This window comes from Pleurodeles waltl, chromosome 1_1 (assembly GCF_031143425.1).
Source record: "Pleurodeles waltl isolate 20211129_DDA chromosome 1_1, aPleWal1.hap1.20221129, whole genome shotgun sequence".
NCBI classification, from domain to species: Eukaryota; Metazoa; Chordata; class Amphibia; order Caudata; family Salamandridae; genus Pleurodeles; species Pleurodeles waltl.
Window position 1 is genome coordinate 619,223,485 of NC_090436.1, and position 21,211 is coordinate 619,244,695.

A 21,211-nucleotide genomic window follows, 5' to 3' on the forward strand; every position below is an offset into this window, starting at 1 on the left:
CAGAGAGAAATATGTTGTTTATACTCAAATCAATTGTAATTCAATCAATTGTAATTTAAATTTCACTTTAATGGTAAAGTAAGAGTTTAAGTCACTTTTACAAATTTGGCATTTTCTTGTCCCATCCATTTGTGCCCTCTGCCAGTGTCTTGGGTCACATGACTGAAGGGCTCTGCTTTGGGGTCCGTGTATTCCTTTCAGACAGTGACACAAAGGGGGCTTAAGTGGGACAGGATGGACCATTCTGCCAGGATGACTGGGAGAGCCTACATCCAGTCCAATTTGTACTCACGTGACTGCTTCACACACACACACAAAGTAATCTGACACCAGGCCTGCCCTGTCTTCTGTCATCCTAGACTTCCTGTAACTTTGATGGGGTACAGAAGAACTTTCTAGAACCAGATGTGGAGGTAGTATAGTATAGATGGGGGGGGGTGGATAGGAATCCCCCCACTTCAAAGGCTGGCACCAGGTATACAAACAGGGCCTCGAGAACCACACATTAGTATTTTCCTGGATCTGTGGACATTGCAGAAGAAGGGCTGCCGTCCAACCAGATGACTGCCCTCTAGCTTCTAGGGTACTGCCCTGCTGCTTGAGGGCTGCCTTGCTCACTGAGAAGGAAGACTGGACTTCTTACTTTAATCCCAGGCAACCTAAGTGATTCCAAGGAGAAGGTGGCTGACCTCTGGTTTGAGCTAGAGGGACAGAACAAATTTCAGAGGCCTCCCTGCAACTACCTAGCTGACCTGCTGCAACTAGACCTGCAACTGGGCCTGCTGGCAAATGCTGGAGTGAGTTCATGATCCCAAGAGGGGCCCCCACACATCCTGGACCCTTGACTGGCAGGTGGTGAAATCCTGAAGTTTGGGCAATTCACAACCACAAATGGGCCCTTCTCGCAGAGACTCTGCTGCTTGCGATGACCCCCAACGTGAAGCTCGGTGAACCCAACTCTTTGTGCCACAGCGACCACAAGTGACAAACAGCAACATGAGATTTCCATGTGACACGCCAGCAATGACTGTCCGCTATGCCTGACCGGCCCTCCGTACTACAGTGATGACATCCCAGGTCACCTGGCCTGCTCTTCACGGTACAGTGAAGACCATCCGTGAACCTGTACCTGCTCCTTGCTGCCTCTTCCGCCGTGAATAGAAGTCTTCACCATGGACTTTGAGAAGGTGTCTTTTTCACTGGGACTAATCTAGTCCCTGAATCCAACCCCCTCCTCCATCGCAGTCGGCCTGCACTTGTGACTTTCCCGCAGTGTAACATGACCAGATGACTGTAAGTGATGCTTTGTGCTTTTAGGCACTATATCTACCTAACACTTTAGAATTGCATAGCTCTGGTTCTACTGATTGGATTTTTGTTGTTCTGGTATCATTTAATTTAATAATATCTACTATATTTTCTAAATTGGTTTGAGATTGTTCTTGTGTTGTGTATTCACTTGACTGTTTCTATGCTGCAGAAATACTTTACACTTTGCCTCTAATTTAAGCCTGACTGTTTTGTACCAAGCTGCAAGATGATTAAGCATAGGTTGATTTAGAGAATTTTCTGGTTCACCCTGATAAAGATTATGATTGTTACCTGAGTGGGGTTTCCACTGCCCTTAGCACATAACCCAATTTCTTACACAAATGCATTGCCATCCCAACTCAGGAGTCTGTAATTTGCATAGCGATTTGGTTTTTGGAAAGGACACCTATAATATGACCCTTGCAAATGCTGAACTGGCATTTTGTGCAGTCCCATTTTAGGAGCTGGTAAAAGTTTACTGATCCCTAAAATGGATTAGTACATTTGAAGCAGTGTTTGTGCAATAGCAAACTCAAAATTGGAGAATTTGTGACCACAAAAATGCTTTGTACATCTGTGCATCTGTAAATTTGGTAGACATGCTCCTAGATGCCTACTCGGATCTACCTCTAGTACCCTATATACCTTACTCCCTTCCCACCAAAAGGCTTGAATAGACAATAGAATTGTAAGAATGAAGGCAGCAGACCGGTGGAAATGGCCATCAAACCATTACAGGTTCCTGTATTGTGGTCTAGCTTTTTTGTCTTTCTGTATTTGCTATAAACAGCACCATGATAATGAGGTGATTATATTCTCCAAAAAACCCTAAACAGAGCCGATAACGCTATAACAGTCATTGTGCTTAAGAATTATAAATGCACACACATTCAGATAATGCTATGGAAAGTGGCTCCTTATGAACCTATTCCCTCTTCTCTATCATAACACCTCCCCTTAACCTTCACTTCAAGCTGACTACATCCACCTAATGTGCCTGCAACCAGTGAATTTGGCTAACAGCATTAATTTCCTGCACCTTTCCGCAACTTGTCCTTCCGGTGCAATGGCTACAGGACGATACAAACTTCTATGCATTGTAGAGTGTGTTCTACCCGGATATTTCCCTGTCTGCTGCTCCACCCAGTAGATGACCCTTTATTTTAATAGGGACATTTCATATCAAAATTAAACGCAAACTCTGATTTCACTACAATTTTAGGATAAATTATAAAGTGCAATGCAGCATTTTAACAGTTTTTAAACTGTGAGTAAGTATGAGTTTTTTCAAAAGCCAGTCTTTTAAAATGACAGGATAAGGTGAGAACCTTATGACTCACAACTCGCTGTAAAGACACAATAAAGATCAAACAAGTGCAGACGGCATGGAGGACACAGTTTGCCAACTCACCTTTTCAGTGGAGATGGAGCAATAATTTTAGTGGTTCCTTCATTTTCTCCATTCTCCATGTGTGTGCTGTTTACACTGTGCGATCCTAGACATAAAATAAAAGAATAACGAACAATGTTACTTTACAAATCAAGATGTTTCACCACGCCTATTCCAATCAAGTGGCGCCAGACATATTAACGACAAACCACACCACCCCTACACTAACAACAAGATCATATCGGAAAGGCAGAACCATATAAACTTTGCAAAAGGGATCTTCCACTTCTGTTGAATCAGTGGCATTTCACTGTATCACACCCACAACCTGCAACTTCTCAAATCTTCACTGCAAGGTAATGTCATAAGTATTCCGCACAACAGTGTCCACCCTTGATTATCGGGCGTGAAGTCAATGCTAGTTCATGTGGGAAGGCTGAAACACACAACAACATCCCTGTGGCATTCTGTGGTTTGCACTTGGCTCTCAGATAGTGCTAAATGACCTTTCGGATGTGCACCACTGCAGACCTTACACATTAATGCAGTGTAAGGAGAGCAGTCAAGCAAAGTTCACAGACTTCTACAATTCTTAGTTGTTACAAATGGGGTCTCTAGTTGGCAGTCCGTTTACACCCTGTTCAAGTAGGGACCCTCAATCTAGTCAGGGTAAGGGAGTCACACTCCTAAGATAACCCCTGCCCACCCCCTTGGTAGCTTGACACAAGCAGTCAGGCTTATCTCAGAGGCAATGTGTTAAGTATTCATATCCACACACAGTAACACAGTGAAAACACTACAAATGGACACCACGCCCGTTTAGAAAAATAGCAAATTTTTATCGAAGTAAAACAAGACTAAAATGACACAAATCCAACATACACAAGCAAAGATATGAATTTTTAAATATTACATCTCAATATAAGCACTTAAAAACACAATAGCTCCAACTGGTGCTATCACGGCGTCGTGACGCAGTCGTACTTAACAGTCGGATGCTACACGCAAGGGAGGGCGGCGCTGATCACGGGGTCGGACGGACTCCAAGTACAGTACCTTAGAAACGAGGCTGAGTAAAAGAAGTGGCTCAGAGTCAGGGAGGTAAAGCGTCGCTATGGCCGGTGCGGCGTCAGTTCTGTACTGCTACGCAGGAGGTGAGGCGTTGGTTCCTTACTGCTATGCAGGGGAGTTGAGGCATCGGTTCCTTATCGAGGCAGCAGAGGCGAAGTGGCGTCAGCAGGCCGGTGTCGGTTCCTTACGATCCAGCGGGGTCGATGAGTCCAGTGGGTCAAGACACGATGAGGCGACTTCGCAGTGTCACAGTCATACCACAAGGCCACAGGCGCGACGACAGAGTCAGGTGTCACGGATGTCGGTGACAGGGCACTCGGGACTCACGATGTTGGTGGGACTTCAAGGGTGCTGTGTCGGCATCAGGCTTATGGCTTTGGTCGTGGTCATCGCACTTCAGCGGGGACCATGTGTTTGGGTGCTGGCAGTGGCGCGGAGACGGGCAGCACTGCCAGTTCTGTAGTCGTCCTACCAAGTGTGCCTGGTGCCTCTTGTTTTTCTGGCAGACTTCACTCCCAAGGGCCCAGGCACTTGAGTGGGCACATCATGGCAAGTCAGGTTCCTCAGCAAGAGAACCCAGGGGCTGACAGGTGAAGTCTTTGATGTCCCTAAAACTTTTTAACAGGAAGCAAGCTCAGTCCAAGCCCTTGGAGAAACTTCACAAGCAGGATACACAGCAAAGTCCAGTCTTTGTCCTCTCCAAAGCAGAAGCAGCAACTGCAGGCCAACACAGCAAAGCACACACAATAAAGATGCAGGACCTCTCCTCACAGCTCTTCAGCTCTTCTCCTTGGCAGAGTCTCCTCTTGTGTGTTCTAAAAGTCTGGGGTTTGAGTCCAATACTTATACTCATTTCTGCCTTAGAAATAGGCATACTTCAAAGGAAAGTCTTTGTAGTGCAAAAGACCCTGCCTTTCCTGCCCTAGTCCCAGATACACCCTAGGGAGGTTGGAGACTGCATTGTGTAAGGACAGGCACAGCCCTATTCAGGTGCAAGTGTCACCTCCTCCCACCACTCTAGCCCAGGAAGGCACATCAGAATATGCAGGACATACCTCAGGTCCCTTTGTGTGACTGTCTAGAGTGAATTCACAACCAGTTCAACAGCCTTCCTGACCCTGATGTGTATTCCACAGCCAGGGAGAGACAAAGAATTGTTAAGCCAGAAAATGCCCAATTTCTAACAGTGATATTTTCAAACACACATTAAAAACCACATTCACTAAAAGATGTATTTTTAAATTGAGAGTTTGGAGACCCCAAACTCCATAACTCTATCTGTTCCCAATAGGAAATTACACTCAAAACGATATTCAAGACAATCCCCATGTTAACCTACGGGACGGACAGGCCAGGCTTTGCAATGGTGAAAAACGAATTTTGCAGTGTTTCACTATCAAGACACACACCAGTACATGTCCTACCTTTTAAATACACTGCACCCTGCCTAGGGGGCTACCTTGGGTCTACTTTAGGGGTGCCTTACATGTACTAAAAAGGAAGGTGTGGGCCTGGTAAGTGTGTGCACTTGCCAGGTTGACATGGCAGTTTAGAACTGCACACACAGACATTTCAATGGCAGGTCTGAGACACGTTTACAGGACTACTCATGTGGATGGCACAATCCGTGCTGCAGGCCCCGTAGTAGCATTTGATTCACATTGTGCACTACACTAAGAACTTACTAGTAAATCAAATATGCCAATCATGGATAACCAATCAGAATCACAATTTACATAGGGAGCACTTAGACTTTAGCACTGATCAGCAGCGGTAAAGTGTCCAGAGTACCAAACCCTGCAAAAACAAATCCATCACAGTCAGAAATACAGGAGGTAGAGGCAAAAAGCCAGGTCTAACATTACTTTTTAAGAAAAAATGTTGTTATGAAAGCGATCTAATCATGAATGTGTAACCATCACATGCCATGGTATCAAAGGCAAGTGTATGTACACATTCACAGCCATAGCCAGACATATTATGCTGGATAGAATTTGGCATACAAATTAACCACATGTGTTTTTTAATCACCGCAGATGGAGCTTTTGACTCGATTCAGGTTTTGAGTTGCAGCAAAGGGTTTAACGGTCAACCCCCTGAGAGCAAAGCCAAGCCCCACGGTGCCTAGGAAAGCAGTAAACATCTTCCACACGATTAAGTAAGCACATAACTGAAGGTATTCATCTGTCACAAGTGAAGTTTATGCAAATAGCCCTATAACATTATCAGATCTTGCTGTTGCACGCCTGATATGTAACCCGACCACGTCCTACGCAACTGTAAATTGTTCTACAACTGCTAATCTTTAAAATATTTGTGCTTACACTGAGCAGGTTTTGCATTCAAGGGGGAATGTATGGCTGTAGTGCAGAGCAGTGGAGACCCAGAAGTACTCTAACTTAGACCAGACTGCTCAGACCTTACAGACCACCTCCAAAGGTGCCTATGGCATTCAGATATTTCTTAGCTTTGCAAAGCACCAAAAGGTCACCTTCTGGCCACTACCAAACATAGAGAAACATTTACAGCATGTTCAAAGATAACCTTGCCTTAAAGTTAGCACCAGAGACAAAGGTATGCTTGGATGAAAGACTGAATGGCTAGATTTCTGAAACACTATGGATGCTCTAAGAAGTGATCCTGGCTGTCCAAAAGCAAAGACATCCAGCCACCCTTTCAAAATAATCCATGACAAATAATCTTGTTTTAAGGAATTTTAAAAACAGTGTCTCATTGCAGGTTTGCAGAGTTCAATGGGAGAAGATTCCCCTTCCTAGCCATTACAGAAACAGAGCAGCCCCTCCAATCTGGTGCAATCAAACTAAAAGTTCTTGCTGTCCTATATTGGGAGACACACTCTAAGAGATAAATAGGCCCAGAACTGTACAGCGCAAAATGGACCCGGACAAGGGCATTGAACAAGATCTGCTTTTTTATAGGTAGCCAATTAAGCTATTTAAAATGATGGTAAACAAGCCTATTTAGGGATCTTCAGAAAAGCTATGAAGCAGCATTTTGAATTGTCTGTAAAGGCTAATCAGCCTACATAGGAAACAAAGGGAGAGAATACTGGCATAGTCCATCCTGATGTAATCAAGGCATGGACTAAAGTTTTGTGTGTCGACATCAGGAGGAGCCCTAGAATTATTTTTTAGAGATTGAAGAAACGCAACACATGTGCCAACCACCACAGAACTTAAGGCTGAAAGGATAGCTTTCTGCGGAACCCTCAGATATCTACCCACCCTGACAGGCTGTGGTGGGGGTGACAGGTGTTTGGGCCAGCAGGCCATGAACCAGTTCTCCATGTCATGTTAAAAAAAAGTAAGATTTGTGTTTTACTTGAATTACACTTCACCTAGCATGCTCTCATCCATTCAAAGAACCTGGACAAACAGATTTCGAAAGAGGACTGCGTGCAGGCTAACAATACATCACTGGTAAGAACCAGCTATGTGTCATCTGCAAACAAGATGACCTTAAAACCAAAAGACTCAATTGCACAGCCAAGCTTGCCAAGAAATCTTGATCAGGGTCATGCATAGGGAGGAACCCTGAGGCACCCAAAGTGTAGCGGTTTACTGCATATTGAGTATGGGACCTTCCAGACAGTCTACTCTCTGTCCTTCAAGAAGGACCTAATCCAGCCAAGTGCACAACCTCCAACACCCATATCTCTCAGCTGTACACAGTACTGAGCACAGCCAATAGATCTAAAGGAATAACAGCTGCGTGTGTACATTGGTCCTGCGCAAATATGGTAGCATCAGAGACGTCTAATAGTAGTGTTCCAGTGATGTGTTGAGGTATGAAACCAGACTCGCTCGGATGTCACAGCTTGCTATGCTCCAGGTAGTCAGATAATTGGGCAATTGAGTCACTACAGCTGAATCCAATGAGTTATTGAATAGCCTTTTGAAGATCGGTGTAGTGACAGGTCCAGGCATCGCCAACATCGAAAGCAGATAGAGATCACAAGGTGAACCTAATTTGCAGGAGAGGTTATGAGGCTTGTTCAAGAGATATGGGACTGAATGTATGAAGACAGTGCGTTGACTGACGCCGACCCGTGAGAGATGCTGCCATATTCCCAAATTCCCCACTCACAGGTAAGGGAGAAACGCCAGTCAGAATTTGAAATGTCTTCTCTTCAAAATAGATGGAAAACATTTAACAGAGGGCAGGCAATGCAAGAGTTACAGGATTGTAGGCCATAAAAAAGATTTAGCGATACTAAAGATTTCAAAGCGGTTTTTGCTTGATTAATTTTTTCAGCATAAAAACATTGTTCTACTTCAATAGATTTATGGTAGCTTCAACTGCTTGCACATCTATTTTTTTTAGGCAAGGTTGGAAGGGGCAGGCTGCGATCTCTGAATTTAGGAGATTTGATGGGGGCAAGTGAATCTGAGGCTGACCCTAAACAGCCGTTCATACTCTCCAGATCCTCTTCTATGATCCCAGAGAGGTTGGTGACACAGTCTAGTAGGACTGAGCAGAGTACATTAGGATCAAAATTATTCAAAATGCGAAAGATCTTGTTTTTGCTCAAATTGTCCCTGAAGGACTGGCCTGTAAATTGGCAACTAAGTGTAATTAGGGAATGGTCAGACCAAGTCAACTTCAGAGGAGTGTTAGTACGAAGTGAGGAGTCAGAGAAAATCATGTCAAACAAAAGTGGAGGCCACTACCTGCTGATACAAATTAAAATACATCAATATATCGAACAAAGTTTTTGCCAATTTGTCATTCCCATCATCAATATGAAGATTAAGTTCCCCCAGAATATTAAAATGTTAGTACGGAAGACAACACAGCAAGATCGCTTCATCAGGAAAATTTAAGAACTCAGATACATATTCCACGGATTGAGGGGGTTAGCTAACAACTCCTGAGAAGGACATCTTGGGAGAATAGGAAATGGAAAAACCTAAACATTCTGCCTCTCTGTTTGTCTATTCAGAAGATGCAACACTGCAACTAATTATACATGCAATTCCTCTCCCAACCTTGTCCTCTCTGTCTTGGTGGAGGATAACCTTGTGGAATAATCTCTACAATACCGTGATTAGATAAACAAGTCGGCCAGGCTTCTCTTAAAAACATGGCACCCACCTTGAAACCTGTAAATTAAAAATGTGTGCGGCGTGTTTCGACAGAAAGCACTTGTTAAGCAGATGAACCTGAAGTGCTAGGCTCAGGGGGGAAGATAACAGTAAACCCCAACCCATATGTCTGCCTGATTGTTTATTTTAGCTATCATATCAAATGGCTGCGAGGCGCGGTAAGAGCAGCAGGACATGGATCTACTGCATTCATCTACAAATTGGCTCCCGCAGCAGTTCTCGCCATTTTAAAGCCTCATAATATCCTCCAAGGAGTAAATGAATCTGATGCACCGATTTGACCCAAAAAGGGCATCATGGCTGTTGCTGGCTATGGCAAGGATGCAGAAGAGCAAAGATAGGGATTGACTTTAGGACACTAGTGATGCGTCCACTGCGGACATCTGTGCTGAAGACTCGCCTATCTAGTAATTCGGCATGGAAACCTACCTGGCCACTAGAACGCGCCCCGCAAAACTGCCACTTCTAGATGGCAAGGAGGAGACAAAATTGCCATCAAGGAAACACTCTCTCTGCCAACAATAAGCTCTGACCAGACAGCAAAACTAGAGCATTCCTAGGTACAGCCTCAGTAAAACACACAAAGTGTAAACGTAAAACCACTCAACAAAAGTAAAAATAAAGTGCTACAGTGCTATAAAGCCTTGCGCTCTTGACATCCCCTTCCACAGAAGAATATCAAACTGGTTCTGAGATTTCAAAGACTAAAACCAGACCCTTAGCCTTCAGATGCACATGGAGATGCACTGCTGCATGTTACAAAAGAGAGAGGTGGCTGGAAGAATACCTCACTCTAATTACAGAGGGTTAATATGTTTATATGGGAACATATATGCCAGTACAGTATAACTAAACATGGAAGGACTAAGAGCTGGGAAACGTGGTTAAGAGACCTCAGCTACATTCATATTTGAAAATGCGGGGAATACATTTAGCTCCACTACAATATACTAATTCACAACCAGCAAGGGGAAAAAGTCACAATCCAAGTGGACGGGACAATTGTGCTCGATGAGTCATTCTGCATTTGTAAGGGGAGTTATGTTGTGGATTTGCCTGGGACTTCCCTTCCAGTTTGATACACACGGTCGATATGTATGGGTATGTGGGAGTCGAGAGGCAAGAGAACTAGAAATACTGGCATTAGATCTCCACAACGCAGGGAAGGCTGCCATGTTATATGGGCGTAATCTCTTATTGACTGTTGACCCACGTTCACCATTGCTCATAGAGGGTGACTTCAACCGTAAAATAGTAATACACACGGATAGAGTGCATCCTTCTCTTCCATGTACAACAGCAATGAAAACTGCTGCCGCACTCTCAGTATGGGTAACTAGCTGGAGACTTGCAGATAGCTAGAGGGTATTATTACCTCCAAGTCAGGAGTACTCCTGTATCCATGATTTACAAACCCACACAGACATGTTCCTCTAGTTTCTAAATATTTAGAAAAGTTTACACAGCGGTGAATATTTAGCACGCATCCTGCCTCATCACGACCTCTTGCTGTGCTCTCTACAATAAGGGATGGTGCCTACCAAAATACAGTGGCAGCTGCCACTGAACGGGGTCGGGGGGGGGATAAATAAACAAATACATAAAAAAAAACACTTACCTGTTTCCGTCCTCTTCCCGGCTGAACTGCACACAGGTTCCCAGCCAATCACAATGCTGCTGTCAGCAGCATGACTGCAGCCTTGTGATTGGTGTGAGTGCCCTGCTTCGGTGCTCACTGAAGGGAATACCTGTGCACTTTCTCCACCCGGCTGTAAGTTACAGCCGGGTGGAGGAATGCAAAGTGTGCATATGCTGGCTGAACACGGCCTGCCAAACACACATGTGCACTTATTGTGCATATTAAACTCCCCCTCCTGCCGTCATCCAGCCCCTTCCATCCCAGCCCCACCCTGCCCTAACCCAGCTCCCAGGAGAAATAAAATGAAATAACGCTTTGTTTTTATAATTTTCCTTTTCCTTCCCCTTCTGCTTGAATGTAGGGGGGGGGGGACGCTTTTCTGCCTTGGCGCCAACAGCTGAGGATTTATGAGCTCAACAAATTAAACAGTATTTCAAGTCTGATCAGGTTTCAGTAGTTAACTTTTAGGATGGGAATGGAAGGCCTGCAAAATCTATGTCAGAGGAATGTGTAAAAAAAAACACAGTGGGCATGTGGGCAACAACGCAGGACCAGCTAAGCAGAGCTGAAGACGAGCTGCACGCACTAGAGCAGTAGGCTATGGGATCTCTGGCAGAGGAGCAAGCAGTACTGGATGTGGCAGGTGCACACAAAGCTTCATGATTACAAAGAATACACCGCACAGCAACAGCTTAATAGAGACAAGCTGGGTCGACTGTTAGCCCACTTGACCTACCAAGATGGGCAACTGCTCCCTTGACAGCAATGAGACACTACGACGGACATCTATCACACACTCAGACAGCCATGAATCAGCTTTTCATGTGCTATTATAGATAGCTATGCTACAGCAGGTTAGGTGTGAATAGACTAGCCCAAAGTAATGTTAGAACAGCATGCTTAGCACCGTAGCAAACCGGAGCCTTACGATCTCTATTGGTAACAGAGGAAATACAATCAGCCACAAAGCAAATGACAGCCAGGAAAGCGCCCAGCAGTGACGGACTCCTAACTGGGGCCTGGTTTAGGGTCTACTGACTGTTGTTGACCCGGAAGTGCTTTTGAAATAGTGTCACGTGCTGCGAGCTCCGAAAGAAGCTGGCTGCTTGGGTCGCGACCGCATCCTACATACTTCCGATTTAGGCCACGGATGTCCCGTCCGTAGTATTACAATCCCATTATCTCCTATGATGATCGTAGTACAGCAGACGGGAAATCTGTCACATTTGTGATGGAGTATTCCATCCACCAAGACCTAAATCAGGCCCTTAGTTTTGGAATCTGAATTCTTGATGCCTTTTGCTGTAAGGCAGTTATATACCTAATACCCTAGTGTAAGGAACTTTCACACTGCAATTTCTTCAATTTCTTTATTTTATTCTGTAAGCTCCGACAAAACAAGCGGAGAACCCATGACATGTTTTCATCCACCTCTGACGGTTCTTCCACCTTCCCGTTCCAAACTCGAACTTTAACATCCATGACCTTCGGTTCATCGTAGGGTACCTCAAGAGGTTCACTACATGGTGCTCCGAAAGATCTACACGTAACTTAACGTTAATAGAACTTAATTCATGACATCACAAGACGTAGCACATTGTGTTCATCGTTACAAGCATGCAAATGTATAATGCCTCCTAACTGATAGAGTGTCTCTTTGGATTGACTCTAATGAAGGACTCCTTGCCTATTGATCATGATTTTCTTTTCTGTAGGACTTTACTGTGTTGTTACGACACTGCACGTTATATCCTTATACAATCATGACATGGAAGTAACCTGTCATGGTTTTCTTTTTGTATATGTATAAAAAACAATAAAGATATTTAAAAAAAACTTGCCTTAAAGTCTTCTGAATGGCATATTCTGTTCTAGGTTAAGCAGATGTTATTAAAAAAAATCATTTTAGCTCTGATCCATCTTTAAGATCTGAAAGAGCAAACCCTGAAAAATCCGAGGATTCAGGTCAAATTCCCAAATACGTTACTTTAACTCGGCATTAAACGCATTTAAAACCATCAATGAGGCACAAACAACCTTCATGGAATTATGCAAAAACGATAGTTCCTTGGTTCTGTTATATCAACTTACCTTCAGAGACACAGAGGCGTAACGAGACATGAAGGGGGCCCCTGCAAACTACTCGGAGGGTCCCCCTCCGAACTCTATCAGGAGCGAGCTATCAGGCCAGGGTACTGAGCTGAGGGAGGCCACTGGAGCTCGGAGCACTGTGGGGCTACGGGGCCTTTGTTACGCCACTGCACAAAGCGTGACATGCAATGCAACAACTTTGAAAACGTTCAATCACTAGGACCTCCTGTCTAGATGCACTGTACCCCAAGGTAACTGCACAGCGGTTTAACACTGTTGAATGCAGTGCTTAATTTGTGCTTGTTGTTTCCGGTGCTCAGCACCGGCACTTATTTTTGAGGGCCGGTGCTTACTCTTCTGCCTCAAGCATTTGCAGCGAGCAAAAGACACGTTTGGGATAGACAGAGGAAGAGAAAATCGAAAAAGCGTTATAATGAGAGAAACAGAAAGCTGCAAGTGTGATCTGAAGGGGCACGGAGTGGTTTTAAATGGATTAAAGTGGCCCGAGATGATTTTGGGATTACGCTGTCTCAGTATTCCGTGTTTGCACATTTCATTGCAGCAGCCGCGTGTTTAAGAGAAGGGCTTGGAGCACCGGTACCTTTTAATTTACAAATTAAGCATTGAATGCCTCGGAAATCGGAGCCAGACAGTACTAAATTTGAAGCTACTTCTCAGAACAAAAATGTTTACAGCAAATGAGTCGTCACTCGAGACATATTCTAAGCCGATTTGCGGACAAACGTGGACTTCTTGTATCAATGAGGGTGGAAAGAAAGGGCTTTGCTTTAGGTTTGAGATTGTATTGAACACAGAGTGCTTCAACAGAAAGCTAAGAATGTGATTTGTGAGAGAGGGTGCGAACGGCCTAGTCAAAGACCAAGTCAAACGCATCCAGTTTCAGCCATTTTTCAGAGACAAAAACAAAAATTGTCAGATGGTGCAGTGGCTTTACAGGTGGCTGAATAAAAATAGCAAATTAATTCGCTGATTTCAAAACGATGTAGGCATCGGAACTTCTCTATAATATACAAATATAGCATGGAGCTTATGGGCTTACTTTTAGTGCTACAGAACATCTTAAAAGACTCTGGCAATTTTTTATATTATGTTGTTTATAACTCTATTTGTTGACTTTTAAGTACCACAAACAGCAGCTGAACACTGCATATTAAACTCTAGATACTATAAGCAACAACAGTGATAACTTTTTTCTGAAATTTAATTCCGCTAATTTACGATTTCGGTTGTTTTGGAATTTACAAAACTTTTCTAGGAAACTACTACAAACTAACAACGTTTCATGTTTTAGGCAGTCCTGGAAAACTTTTGTGAATTCCATTTTTATATGTGAAAAGGTACACACTATATGTGTATGCAAAAAAACACACAACACAAGCGCAAATCAACTTGTAAAACCACTTGGACAGAGAAACACTTATCTTTTTGGAGCGAGTGCTCCCTTCCCTCACCACCTGATAAAGAGATTTATGCCGACCTTTCCAGAGTGAAAAGGAGTCAGAGATAGATTTGTGAACACCTACAAATGTCTAAGTGGCCAACATAGACTGTTCTACCTCAGTATGGCGGAATACTCTCTTGAAGTGATATGATAGATGACAGAAACAGGGTCTTTGGTTGGCAGTCTGGTCACCCCCTTTCCAAGCAAGGACCCTCACTCTAGTCAGGGCAAAGGAGAAGCACACCTGTTAACCCCCTCACCCCTTCAGTAGCTTGGCACAAGTAGAAAGGATTAACCTAGAAGCAATGTGTAAAGTATTTGTACCAATACATACACTAATACAGTGAAAACACCTCGAAATGGACACCACACCAGTTTAGAAAAATAGGTAAGATTTATCTAAATACAACAAAACCAAAACAACAAAAATCCAACATACACAAGTCAAGATATGGATTTTCAATAGAATAAGAGTCTTACTGCATAGAAAACAATGGAAATGTTGATTTTACACAAAGTACCTGGTTTGCGTCAAAAATAAAGCAGCACGGGCGAGCGTGCTTTGGAAAAGTCAGTGATGCGTTGATCCCTTCCTCGCAAGTGAGGGAGTGAATTGTTTCTTCTACAGTCGAGTCGGTGATGCATAGTTTTTCTCTCCCATAAGAGGGTGATGCGTCAATTTCCGGATGGGGCACCTCGGATCCTCTCAGGCTTGCGTTGATTTTTGACGCCCTGTGATGATGGGTGAGAAATCCTGTTGCACTTTGTAGGAAAAACACCCTGCATGGGGTTTGCGTTGTTATCAGCTACTGCAAGCAGGTGTTGCGTCGTTTCTCCGGCCGCGATGTATCGACCTCCTAGCCGAGATGCAGGTGGAGCGTTGATTTTAGCCACGAAGCAGGTGATGCATCGTTTTTCAGCCATGTTGCAGGTGGTGCGTCAAAATTTCCCCCGCACGGAGTTCTGTGCATGGATTTCAGTCTTTGTTCTGCCAACTTCACCTTTCAAGGGCCCAGGGACTGGATAGGGGACCACTTGGCAGGGCAGGAGTCTCAGCAGAGAGTCCAGGTGCTGGTAGAGAAAGTCTTTGATGGCCCTGAGACTTCAAAACAGGAGGCAAGCTCAGTCCAAGCCCTTAGAGATTCTTCACAAGCATGGACATACCACAAAGTCCAGTCTTTGTCCTCTCTCAGGAAGAAGCAGCAACTGCAGGCCAACCCAGAAAAGCACACACACAGCAAAGGGGCAGTACTCCTCCTCCAGCTCTTATCCTTGGCAGAGGTTTCTCTTGATTCCAGAAGTGATCTTGAAGAAATCTAAAGTCTGGGGTTTTGAGGCCACTACTTATACCTCTTTCTGTCTTTGAAGTTGCCCAACTTCAAAAAAAAGTTTCTGTTGTTCCTTGCCCAGGCGAGGCCCCAGACACACTCCTGGGGTCTGAGACTGCATTGTGTGAGGGCAGGCACAGCCCATTCAGGTGTAAGTGACCCCTCCACTCTAGTCCAGACGACTCATCAGGATATGCAGGCTGCACCCCAGGTCCCTTTGTGTCACTGTCTAGAGGAGAGGTGCAAACAGCCCAACTGTGAAACTGACCCAGACAGGGAAGCCACAAACAAGCAGAGTCACAACATGGTTTAAGCAAGAAAATGCCTACTTTCTGAAAGTGACATTTTCAAACACACAACCTAAAAACCAACTTCACTAAAAGATGTACTTGTAAATTCTGAGTTCAGAGACCCCAAACTCCACATGTCTATCTGCTCCCAAAGGGAATCTGTACTTTCGTAATATTTAAAGGCAGCCCCCATGTTAACCTATGAGAGAGATATGCCTTACAACAGTGAAAACCAAATTTGGCAGTATTTCACTGTTGGGACATGTAAGACACATAAGTACATGTCTCACCTTTAACATACACTGTACCCTGCCCATGGGGCTACCTACGGCCTACCTAAGGGGTGCCTTACGTGTTAAAAAAGGTAAGGTTTGGGCTTGCAAGTGGGTACACTTGCTAAGTCGAATTGACAGTTTAAAACTGCATACACAGACACTGCAGTGGCAGATCTGAGCAATGTTTACAGAGCTACTAGTGTGGGTGGCACAACCAGTGCTGTAGGCCCACTAGTAGCATTTGATTTACAGGCCCTGGGCACCTCTAGAGCACTTTACTTGGGAATCACTAGTAAATCAAATATGCCAATTATGGATAAACCAATCACCAATACAATTTACACAGAGAGCACATGCACTTAAGCAGTGGTTAGCAGTGGTAAAGTGCCCAGAGTCCTAAAACCAACAAGAACGGGTCAGAAAAAATAGGAGGAAAGAGGCAAAAAGTTAAGGATTGACCCTGCAAAAAGGGCCAAGTCCAACAACAGAAATAAGTTGGGGAAACCTCTAGCAAACCTAAGTAGTACTACACCTAATAGGTGGCAATAAAGGAGGCAAAACTATCATAAGCCTATATCAACTCCATCAAGAATAGCAAGAGAACAAAGTGGATGGGTGAGGCAGAAAAAGATGACAATCAAATTTAAATAAATTCTCCTTCAACCAAACAGAAAACCCAGTTAAACGCAAAAGAGAAAATTATCAAACGCCTTACAACCTGTATAGCCCCAAGACAGAATGGATCAGTGTAATTGTGCTCTCAACCTTTTCTTTCACAGGCAGACGCAATCCAACTATCAATAAGATGCTCACAACCACACACTGTTGCTACTACTACACACACATACTTGCATTTACTCTGTTTGCCTTGACCAGATCTCATGGCTTGTCTAGAGTCAGACCAAAATATCGAATAAAAAAAAAAAAAGGCAAAAGCTGCTTTTCAGTTATGCTACAGCATCTCTTCTTTGTGTTAGCAAAGGAATACAAAATCAAAAATATCTTCTAAAACCGTTGCACTTATAAAGTTCATCAGGATTTTCTACTGACAAATATTCAAAATCATGTCTAAAAGTTCAAATGTCTCTGATAATAATCACTGATTAGCACTTTCAGTGAATAATGTCTCTGTTCATCAAGCAGCAATAACATTTGAAAGTTCAGTTCTAAAGCAATTTCAAGTTCCAAAATATTCAGCTGAATGTTGTCAACACAAAGGCAATTATTTCCTCCTCCAATTCATTAGCTGCATAATGAGGCCCATTCAGGAGTTAAGTATTTTCAACTAGGCACTCTTTTTCTTTTTGACCTCCTTGCTGCAATACCTTCACTGTCACTTTGATCAGATTCTTCAGTTGCTTCTGCATATTTACTACTGGGCCTGAACTTATTGCAGGCCACTGGTCTCTAACCACAATTCTTTGATCAGCCACAACTGGGATTTTAATGTTCACTGAGCTAGTAATGGTCAACTGACTTTCACTTGACCCTCCTGCAGCTTCCATTGCTTTTAACGCGCTCAGATTTTCACCAGACTGTGCATGTGAATGTGCTGCGATAGCCACTTATCCAGTCCTCACAGCTTGGCTAACCTGGACCTCTTCTCTCAGTGTATCTAACCCCTGAGGGACAGGCACTGTATCATCAAGAGGACTTGGAACTTTGCGTGTGTGGCTCGTATTAACCCAATTCGGCACACCAGCACACTAGAGCAACCTGAAATGGACCTTTCCAGCATGGCTCTAAGCATGACTTTCTGACATGCTTCTTCACCAGAACCCAGTTTCCAGGACTCAAGTCATGGCACTGTTCTTGGGTGGTTGAGTAGTCACTTCTTCAACCTGATGAGACAAAGAGCGAACCATCAGCTATTCCTGTGCAATAATCCAGAACCAAGTCATCTGTAATGTTCACAAGTGCATTTAGAGGCACAGCTGGCCTTCTTGTAGCATGCCCCATAATGATTTCATGAGGGAACAATCCTGTCTTTCTGTTGTGTGTGCTGCGCATGCTCATCGGGACAAGATGCAAGGCATTCGGACATTTCAACGTTGTAGATGCACACACCTTTGCCAGTCGAGACTTCAAAGTTCCATTCATCTGCTCAACCAATCCTGAGGCTTCTGGTCTGTAACTGCAGTGCAATCTTTGCTTAATTTGTAAAGCCACACACAACAGTTTTATGATCTCATTATTGAAATGAGTTCCTCGGTCTGATTCCAGAGAAGTCAGAAATCAGAATTGAGGAATCAATTCCCTCAAAAGTAGCTTTGCCACTGTAAGACTGTCATCTCTGCGAATTGGGTAAGCTTCGACCCAATGCAAGAAAACACACACCACCACCAAAATATACCTCATTCCAATGCAGACGGGCATTTGATGAAATCAATTTGCATTCGGTTGAAATGACCTCCTGATCTACCATCTGTGACACACTGCTTGTGCAACCAATCAGAATCGGGGGCTGTACCATGTTTGCCTGAATGTTCTGATCATTGGATTTCTCTATTTATATATGCTTGTCTGTGATAATACCTAGCCATCGGAGGCAACAAACTAATTGGCAACCCTGCTTTTCCTTCACTGGAAACCCAAACATCATCCTCATCTTTTTTAACAGAACCTGCTCTACTCCAACCTCTTTTTTTTCTTCTGAAACTTCTTCCTGCAACCTTTGAACTTCCTCCCAAGTATCAATTGCTGTCATGAAGAAACTTTGATTTGTCTCATTGGTGCTCCTTCCAGTGCTCCATTGTGCTGTGGACAGCAAAATAACATGCACTTGGTCAGCAGAGGCATTGCCGAACAAGATCATTTGACTTTTGATGTGCTGAACATTTATCAACTGCAATTTTCACTGGTAACTGTAATGATTTTAATAATTGGTAAACCCTGTCACTGTTTCAGATTGGTGATCCAGAAGAGGCCATGAACCCTCTCTGGGACCACAACTGTCCGAAGGCATGAACACCAAAACCATACTGTCAGTGAAAATGGGCACTTTTAGCTGTTTTGAAGCACAGCCTGCTCCAATAAGAGCAACCAATTCAGCTACTTGGGCAGAAAAGACTCCTTGAATCCATGAAGCTTCTATCACTCCTGAGACTGTGCAAACTGCATAACGAGCTTTCAGAGTTCCATCAGTGTCTCTTAAACAGGAACCATCAACGAACATGAAATAGTAATTTTCGTCTAGAGGGGTATCTTGAATATCATGTCTCGGTGTGGTGCACAGTTCAGTCACATCGAGAGAGTCATGCTCCAACTCATCCTCATTTATATTTTCAGCAGTAATTGGCATAAGCGTTGTAAGATTTAGAACATTACATTTTTTTAATGTTAACAGTTGGGGATCCCAATATAACTTCCCCGTAATCGGTTAAAAGGGCATGAGTCAAATACTGGGTCTTTGTTCGGGTAAGGAGGACTTGCACAACAGAACAAGAAAAACATTTGTTGTAATCAGGCATTCCTAGACCTGGGCTCAGCACAGGCTTCCTTTCAGCCCAGAGAAGGCTTTCATACACAAGTCATCAAATGGTACGATATCAGACACATCCTTGTGTGTCAACTTCAGTAAAGGCTTGGACAAAAGGGAAAAAATCTGAATCCACTGGCTGCAGTAGCTAACCATTCCCAAAAACATTCTGACATCTCTCTGTGTTACTGGTGGGTTCATCTGCATGAGTACTGAAATCCTCTCTTGGTACACCTTTCTCGCACCCTTCTCTATGTGGTAACCTAAGTTATTTTACCTCTTATTGGTGGTACTGTCATTTGGCTAGGGAAACTTTATGTCCATTTCCCACTAAATGGTTTAGAAGGGCAATTGTATCTTTCCTACAGGCTTCGCTTGTGTTTGATACAACCATCAAGTCAGCAATGTATTGCACCAATACTGAATAAAAAGGCATTTTAAGGGACTCCAAATTCTTTTTTAAAACCTGATTAAAGATAGATGGTGACTCCGTATACCCTTGAGGCGTACAACACCATGAGAAAACACTGCCTTTTGAATTTAAAATCAAATAAGAACTGGCTGTCCTCATGAAGGGGAATGGTGAAAAATGCCTGACATAGGTCAATGACAGAAAACCATTCCGCCTCATAAGGAATATGGAACAAAATCACTGCTGGATTCAGTACCACAGAACAACATGGAATGACAATCTCGTTCATCTTTCTCAAATCCTGTCCTATGCGGTATTTTCCTTAACTAGGGGAATTACATGGGCTTTCCAATATTTCTTTTAGAAAACCTTGTTAAATTAAGTTTTAATTACAGGAGTTATTCCAGCAATTACTTCTGCAGTCATGCTATAAGGCGGTATCCTCGGATACACTGCATTTGGCTTTACCGTGATTTTAACTGGCTCAACTTCTCTTATGAGGCCTATCTCCTTTCTTGAAAAATTCCAGACCTTTGCCATAAATGCACCTTGCAATTCCTCAGGTAAATCTTTAACTGTCATCATTGGGAACAATGTGATAAGAGGGCACAGTTCTTCAATTTCACAGGGCATTTCTTCATCACTATTTGTCTGAATTGCTATTCCATTCTGTGTGCAGCTAATGGAACAGTTTTGCTAACACAATAGATCACAACCTAACAGGCTCACAGGACTTGAATCACAAACCACAAATTGGTGCCAGTCCTAAAATGACCGTATTTTATCCGGGATATGTTCTGTAATTGGGTTGGTTAACTGCAGATTTGCTACTCCTACCACATGAACCTTTCTTCCTGACAAGGGCCCATTTGGTACTCCAGCAGTTCTAACAGTGAAAAATGTAACTCCAGTGTCAACCAGGAATGAAACATTGTGTCCTACAATGCATGCATTTACATAGGGATCACGTTGATCTACCTCTAAGGATGCTGCTAACATCCAATCCTCATCATCAAAATGTCACTGTTAAATATTTCTGAAAACTCCTCATCACTCAAATCAATTAAGGGTAACTGTGTTACCAACTGATTTATATTTGCTCCCTAGTTCATGTTTTGCTGAGAAACAATCAATTGCTGATGTGTCATTGGGGCTTGTGGAATCTGCATTTATTGCGGAACCTGCATCTGCTGCACTCCTGTAGGAACAGCCGCATTTTAGACACGGGTCTTTGAATTCTCTGAATTTGAACTTGACCATTGCTAACATTCTGAGCAAAACCATCATTCTGCACCAAATTATTCACATTATTTTAAGGACACTCCTGTGTCCAGTGTG

At 43.5% G+C, this 21,211-nt stretch overlaps 1 protein-coding gene across 2 annotated transcripts in view; it reads right to left on the reverse strand.

Annotated features, from left to right (window-relative positions):
• The window catches only part of EPB41L4A (erythrocyte membrane protein band 4.1 like 4A), a 624,815-nt gene that overhangs the window by 100,762 nt on the left and 502,842 nt on the right, over positions 1–21,211 (reverse strand). For both annotated transcript variants that reach the window (XM_069226476.1, XM_069226475.1), the window contains exon 13: positions 2,723–2,807. In XM_069226476.1, coding sequence (XP_069082577.1) covers positions 2,723–2,807 — 85 coding nt within the window. The remainder of the gene's footprint in view (positions 1–2,722; positions 2,808–21,211) is intronic.